Raw genomic sequence first — 7,882 nt, forward strand, 5'->3', positions numbered from 1 at the left:
TTATCCATTTTTTCTTTTTGGCTAGTATTTAGTTTGCTAATTTATGAATATTACTGATGGGTTCTGTTTCTTCTTTTTTGGCTATAGGTCCTAATGTCTCTTCATGAAACGTTCCCAGCAGTTCATGCTGCGGAAATGGCTGTCCAGAGAAATCCACATTCATGGGAATCTTGGCAAACTTTGGGACGTGCTCAGCTTGGATTAGGAGAGATAGTCTTGGTAAGTAAGTCAGATTATTACAGTGATGACATTTTATTTTGACATGCTTTTCATCAGCTGAACCAAAAAGTAAATAGTCATTTATCATGTGTACACAAAAAGTAAATAGCAAATAACCTTTTAAAGGTATTAACCCATAAACACAGATGAGTTATTACCAAACATCTTTTTCCATTACAGATATCAATTATATCAGGATCAGAATATTTTTCAGGTATTTGACATCATGGGAATTAAAAAAATATTAACATGAAATGTAGGCATTTGGTAAACCTTATTTAAATATAAAACAACTTTTAGGTTAGTTCCTTGCATCATTAAATTTACCACATTATAAAGTGGTATTAGTATCACCATGGAGACAAAAACCACTAAAAGATTATGTTGAGGAAGGAAGAAAGTGAAATACGGGAGAGTAATGGTGATAAATATTCAGACTGAAAAATTGCTAAGCTTAGTGAGGGGAGAAATGGGGAAGGGTAGAAGCTTATGAAAATGAAATACTCATTGTGTAAAGTTTACTCTAAACTGGTACTTGGTGCATTTCTCACCTTGTCTGGACTATACCTTGTAGGTAGGCTTGGTAGGTCAGAGTTGGCTGTGAGCATTGTCCTGTTTTTGTTTTTCTTTTGACTGAACTATATATACCTGACAGCTAATTTCCTAAAAGACTTCTGTAAATCTAATATAGTGGTGCCACATTTGCTCTTTGTCATCAAAAATTAAGATTTTTCATGCTTTTATTAGCTTTTTACAGTTAAAAACAAAACAAGCAAAAAAATACCAAAGAAGTTTCTTTAAAGGCTAAAATTATTGGTAAATCCTGAATTTAACATTACTAATAATGGCTTTAGTCAGTTGTAGATAACTTAGATTTTTCTGGTACTCTTGTAAATATATCATTATTTCTAATTAAGAAGGTATTTGTCAAATTCTCAAAAATCATAAGGAATTTTGATGAGAAAAGGATTGCTTAAAGTAAAATAACTTAAAACTGATAATCTGAAATAAAATTCACAGTGATGGAAACAAGTTAAACCAAAGGTTGTTTTCTTTCCTTGCCATTTAACATAGTCATCTTTCCTCTTTTTTATCTGAAGACTTAAATCATATCAGAGTTGGAAAAAGAAACTCAAGGAATTTAGTTTTCTAACAGGTTAACAGCAAAACAAAAGTCTATTCTATGATACTTTTTACCCATTTCTCCTTTATTAAAAACTTACAGATCATTATCTGTTTTGCTTGTAAGTACCTATGGTAATGGGAAAAACCTCTAGGACATAATGTTTAGCAAAGATTGTCCTATAAAGAAAGAAAATAAACTGCAGGTGAGACAACAGAGATACTTTGAATAAACCAATAAAAGTAAAATTATTCAATTTTTTAAAATTGTTATTTTTTCTGCTTGATACATTTCTTTCTATTTATATTGTGAAATTCTTGGAATTAAAAGTGTTTTTCCCCCATTTAATACAGTTTTAGGGTTCTACTTGAAAAAAATCTAAATTTGTAATTTTTATGTAAACTTAAGCTGTTCTTTTGAAATACTAGAATGGTTAAAAAAATAACTTTACTCATTGTCATAATGAAGGGAATACTGTAAAAAATATATTGAAAACAAGCTAAAATTTCTAACATCTCACAGTTCTTTCTACATATACATATGGACAAAAACATAAGAAAATACATAGGTAAATAGAACAGGCAGTAAATTAAAAGTCAATAGTTGTATATACATCTATGAGTATTTAGATTTTTATGCGGAGCTGGGTGTGTATGTTGGAAAATGTTCATAGGCTTAGTTTGTTTTTCATTTTCTAATTCTTCGAGGTATAAAGTTAAGTTTTTTTCCTTGAGATCTTTTCTTTTTTTAACATAGGCATTTATCATTATAAACTTCCACTTAGTTTTGCTTTTGCTGTATCCTATAGTATCAGGATGTTACATTTTAATTTTCGTCTCAAGATACGTTTTAATTTCTCTTTTGATTTCTTCTTTGACTCACTGGTTGTTCAAGAGTGTGCTGTTTTATTTCCATGTATCTGTAAGTTTTTCCAGTTTCCTTCTGCTGTTGATTTCTAGTTTTATTCCATTGTAGTCAGAAAAGATACTTGGTATGTCTTCTTAAATTTAAGACTTGTTTTGTGACCTAAGATGTGATCTATCCTGGAAATGTTCTGTGTGTTCTTGAGAATAATGTGTATTTTGCTGCTGTTGTATGAATCATTCTATATATATCTGTTAGGTCCCTTTGGTCTATAGTGTTGTTCAAATCTTCTGTTTCCTTATTGATCTTCTGTCTGAATGTTCTATCCATTATTGAAAGTGGGGTGTTGAATCCACTACTAATACTTTATTGCTGTCTATTTCTCCCTCCAGTTCTGTCAGTGTTTATATACTTAAATGTTCTGATGTTGGGTGCATATATATTTATAATCGTTATATTTTTCTGGTGAATTGACACTTTTATCATTATATAACGTCCTTCTTTGTCTCCTGTGACACTCAAGATGTGTTATCATTATTATGATCTAAACTCTTGGCTTCAAAGATATGCATTCCTGGTACCTTTCTGATCATGGGTTAGCCCAGGAAATCGCCAGATTTATATATTTGCTGATCTGCAGAAGCTGAACAATGCATTTACCTTGTTTTGAGCCATAATATCAGTACCTCTGTTTTAATAGACTTTTAGTCCTCATCAACAATTTGTCAGCCACTTTCTTTTACACTCTTTGACTCTTTTTTTTTTTTTTTTTTTACTGTAACCATCATCTAGTGGGTAGAGAACAGCTCTAACTTCCATCTTTACATTCTAATACATTGAGGAAAAAGAGAGAGAGAGATATGGATATTGTGGATTATATTAAATACACTCCTTTTTTAAAACTAAGCAAACAAAAAACGTTTGACCTTTTCTCCTCCCTAGGCAATTCGAAGTTTTCAAGTAGCCCTTCACATCTATCCAATGAACCCTGAAATATGGAAAGAAGACCTTTCTTGGGCAAGAACGCTCCAGGAGCAGCAGAAGGTAGCACAGAGGATTAAAAAAAGTGAAGCACCAGCAGAGGTAACACATTTCTCACCAAAGTCAATTCCTGAGTATGACTTTGAAAGTGAGGAGATTGTAGCTGTTTGTGCAGCTATTGCTGAAAAACAGAAGACAGTTGCAGCAGATAAAACAATGGTTATTGTGTCGGCTTCTGGGACTGTAGAGACTGTGACTGAGAAGGAAGACGGTGCTGCTCCACCAGATGGCTCTGTTTTTATCAAAGCCCGATAAAGCTTAGCAGGAATCATTTGAATCTATCTTTGCCACCTAAATTTTAGCCGTTGGGGCATTTAGAGAAACAGGGCAAAACTCCTGTTTGTAAAATAAGTTTTTCAGATGAGGCATATGAAAACTAAATGGAAGAATTATTGTGTAGTGTTTGGACTCTGCTTTGATAAGCTATGATTTCAGCTTCTTAAGATTAAAATTCTGAGTACAGTGGTTTTTTGATTAATAAGCTTAATTTAATCCAAATATATAAGTGAATGCATTTTAAAGATACAACTTGAAAAGTAAATTCTCAAATAGTGAATAACTTGATGGCCAGTGTTATTAAAATATTGACTTGTTGGCTTTTATGATAAAGGAAGTAGGCTTCTTGCCCTGCTAGAAATACCCTGCTGTTACTGTTCACTCTTCTTTTTCTCTTCTTTCATTAGAGTAAGTCTGTCACAAAGCTTGAATGTTTTTGACATTCATTTTGATTCAAAGTTGTCATTTGGTTATGTGTGGGATCCTTGAAAGTTTGACTGAAAATGCATGCAAATGTGTACATTCTGAATATTTTCTGAAGTTTCTCTTAATTCTGATTTGTGCTTTTGTTTTGACTTTATAATTATTTATAACAGTGGTAGTTGCTAGTTTCAGTATTTGTTAGATGTGTGAAATACTGATAAATGTCAGAATCATGGTTTTATTTTTTAAATTATTAAAGTAGATAGAGTAGTCCTTAGTACCAAGTGAGTCATTTTTAAGATGTGCATTTTTTAAAACGAATGGCTCTTATAGATACATCATAACAAATTGCACTGCTGTTGTCCCAGTCACAAGCAGTTATTTTCTTTTCCTTATTTTTACAAGATTAAAACCCTTGAAAATAACTTATCTCTTGATATAACTTTCCAGCTGATGGTTTGGAATTCCTTTTCTAGTTAACTTTTCTGGAACTACTCAGTGAAATGAGAAACAATCACAGTTTTAAATAGCTAAATTATACCTTTCTAAAAATTGGACAAAAAAAAAAGTAGAGATTTATTAAAGTGCCAATGAATGAATACCTTAGGCACAACAGAAACTGAAATGTGATTTATGGTTCAGTCCCATGAGTAGAAAGGATATATTGCAGAATATATTTCATTGAAAGGCCACAGTCACATCCACAAGTCAATACTGTCATTGCTAATATTAATTGTTATTTTTATGCCACATATATGTTAGTACAGTAGGACTGCTGTGTACTGTTACTTCTGAAACTCAGGAAGCTATTATTGGTTTAAAATTAATTTTATCCTTGTTAGAGAGGAAGTAAGTTATTTTAAAGAATCTCACCTTACCCTCTGAGGGCATGTACATGTAATACTGTACATTTTTCTGAGATAATTTAAAAACATTTCTTTTAGTCGAATGCTTACCTCTTTTTTTCAGAGTTGGAGAAGCCAGCACTTACCTTGGAAAGTATTATATTTTTTCCCTAAAGTTGTATCAGAAAGTTAGCTCTGGTTAAAGAAGTTAGTTTTAGAAAGACCCAAAAAACAAATATTAATTATATTTTATTTTGTTTAATAAGGTATATTCTCAAAGGGCAGATAGTTGGGTATCTAGAGAAGTGAGCACTTACTATTTTGTACGTTGTTTTGAGTAATGGATGTGTATTGTATAATTTGTGAATAAATAGGTTTTTTCTGCATTTAAAGGTTTGCCTATTATTTTGTGTTGTTAGCTTTTGAAAAATTAGATTGATTTATTTAATTAATTTCTTATGTGAAAATAAAATATGTAAGGCACCTTGTATGGTGTCTTGTGTATGAAGTACTCAGTAAATGCTAGCTATTTCTATGAAGAACTTGAATTGGTTTTATTTAACCTCACTTTCTTCTGATTTTAAGAAAGGAGGAGAACTTCTTTGTAATCTTTTCCTTTCGTGAAAGTGAGAAGTCACTACTTCTGATACTGTAGAACAGATGGCTTTCAGTTGAGGACTCTTCTTGGTGTAAGGTCTATATCTCAACCCAAAAGAAGCAAGACCCAGGATGGAGTGCATGTAGCCACTAAATTCTGTTTATGAACCTAGTGTTTCCTCTGTATTGACATCAGTAGGCCAGGTTTGTCTCTTCCTTACACAGAGATAAGACATAAGATGGTTTAGATGCAAGACGGAGGAGAGAAAGAAATAGTGAATTATACAGAAGGAAGGCAGCTCATTTCTTCAGGCCCCAAAAGATGCTTAGCTAACACTCTTCTGTGTGTGAAGAGAAGAATGCATACATTATTTTATAAGGATGTGAATACCGATAGATCTTTACCAAGCTTGGTAACTATAATAGCAAATTCTTTTGAATCTGAGAGAAAAACAATTGATGTTCATGATAAAGATATAATCAAATATATTTAATATACTTTCTGAAACAGCACTAAACACTAACATTATATTGAACATAGTTTGTAGTATTCTTGTTTGAAAATTGTATGGCATAGACACTCATTAGTCAGAACACTACACATCCAGACCATGCCTGATGATTTGAGAATCATATATTATTCTCTAGACAACGGGTTCTTTTTGTTGTTGTTGTTGTTTGGCCGCACCAGTGGCATGCGGGATTTTAGTTCCCCGACGAGGAGTCGAACACGCACCCCCTGCAGTGGGAGCACAGAGTCTTAACCACTGGACTGCCAGGGAAGTCCCAACAACAGGTTCTTAGATTATAGAGTATTTATCTTAAATGTGCTAAACATTGAAAAGTCATGCAAGGTATAAATCACAGAACCTGGATCTACTTTTTTTTTTTTTGAATTTTTGAATTATATTTTATTTATTTTTTTATACAGCAGGTCCTTATTAGTCATCCATTTTATACACATCAGTGTATACATGTCAATCCCAATCACCCAGCTCATCACACCACCACCACCACCACCCGCCATTTTCCCCCCTTGGTGTCTATACGTTTGTTCTCTACATCTGTGTCTCAATTTCTGCCCTGCAAACCGTTTCATCTGTACCATTTTTCTAGGTTCCACATATATGCACTAATATATGATATTTGTTTTTCTCTTTCTGACTTACTTCATTCTGTATGACAGTCTCTAGATCCATCCATGTCTCTACAAATGACCCAATTTCATTCCTTTTTATGGCTGAGTAATATTCCATTGTATATGTGTACCACATCTTCTTTATCCATTCATCTGTCGATGGGCATTTAGGTTGCTTCCATGACCTGGCTATTGTAAATAGTGCTGCAATGAAGATTGGGGTGCATGTGTCTCTTTGAGTTATGGTTTTCTCTGGGTATATGCCCAGTAGTGGGATTGCTGGATCATATGGTAATTCAATTTTTAGTTTCTTAAGGAACCTCCATACTGTTCTCCATAGTGGATGTATCAATTACATTCCCACCAACAGTGCAAGAGGGTTCCCTTTTCTCCACACCCTCTCCAGCATTTTTGTTTGTAGATTTTCTGATGAAGCCCATTCTAACTGGTGTGAGGTGATACCTCATTGTAGTTTTGATTTGCATTTCTCTAATAATTAGTTGGATCTACTTTAATTGAAGCCTATGTACAAAATTTTATGGTACTCACGTACGAAATCAGCTTTTAAATTGATGTTGTATGTCAAAACTATAATGAAGACTTTAAATTAAAAAAAGGTTTGTTTCAGAAAACTAGAGTTTCCAGGATTATAACTAACATTACATTATATACTTTATGTAATGATGTCAAAAGCTTGTTTCCCTTCCTTTCCCAGCAGTAGGAAATTGTCAGTCATTTCTTTAATTTCACGTTTCATGAGTCAGAAGCCCTTCTAAATTGACTCTGGACTTTGATTTCATGACATACATGTATCTAAATGAGCTGTGAGTTGACACAAAAACCATAGTTCTATAATTATCTTCAAATCATTAGGTATATTAAGTGTGTTTTTCCTCAGAGGTTATTATGAAACTGATGGTGTATTTTGTAATTGATGACATTTTAGGATTGAGAAAGTAAGGTTTTTCTTTTTTTAACCAATAATAAAATACACATGTTTATAAATGATTTACTCATTACCAAAGCAAAATGAAATGTGTCACTTCTGCCACATGCAATTAAGTATGTCCACTTGAATGGAAGAGAAGGGATGGCCCTATAGCCAGTGTACCATGAATTGTGCCTTAATGTGTGTTGTGTGTGAACCTCACTTGCTGTGTGTGCAGGGTGGAAGAAAGGGTGAGAAATGCTGGTCTACACTTTGTTGGGAAGGCAGAGGGTGGGGATGGTGCTGCTTTGGACATCCATTAACCAAGAAATTGCAATCTCTTCCTTCCCTCCCCTCTCCCACCTCACCAGTAAAGGGAGTTTAAGATAAAGAACTGGACCTACAGCCCCTTTCTGCCTTTTTTTTTT

The 7,882-nt window shown here is 33.3% G+C and overlaps 1 protein-coding gene across 2 annotated transcripts in view; it reads left to right on the forward strand.

The window, feature by feature from the left end:
* The window catches only part of TTC33 (tetratricopeptide repeat domain 33), a 32,073-nt gene extending 26,890 nt beyond the window's left edge, over positions 1 to 5,183 (forward strand). For both annotated transcript variants that reach the window (XM_004265968.4, XM_033421216.2), the window contains exons 4-5: positions 88 to 219; positions 3,149 to 5,183. In XM_004265968.4, the coding sequence (XP_004266016.1) occupies positions 88 to 219; positions 3,149 to 3,502 (486 nt within the window). In that variant the 3' untranslated portion in view covers positions 3,503 to 5,183. The remainder of the gene's footprint in view (positions 1 to 87; positions 220 to 3,148) is intronic.
* Positions 5,184 to 7,882: the final 2,699 nt, after the last annotated feature.

This window comes from Orcinus orca, chromosome 3 (genome assembly GCF_937001465.1).
Source record: "Orcinus orca chromosome 3, mOrcOrc1.1, whole genome shotgun sequence".
Taxonomy (NCBI): Eukaryota; Metazoa; Chordata; class Mammalia; order Artiodactyla; family Delphinidae; genus Orcinus; species Orcinus orca.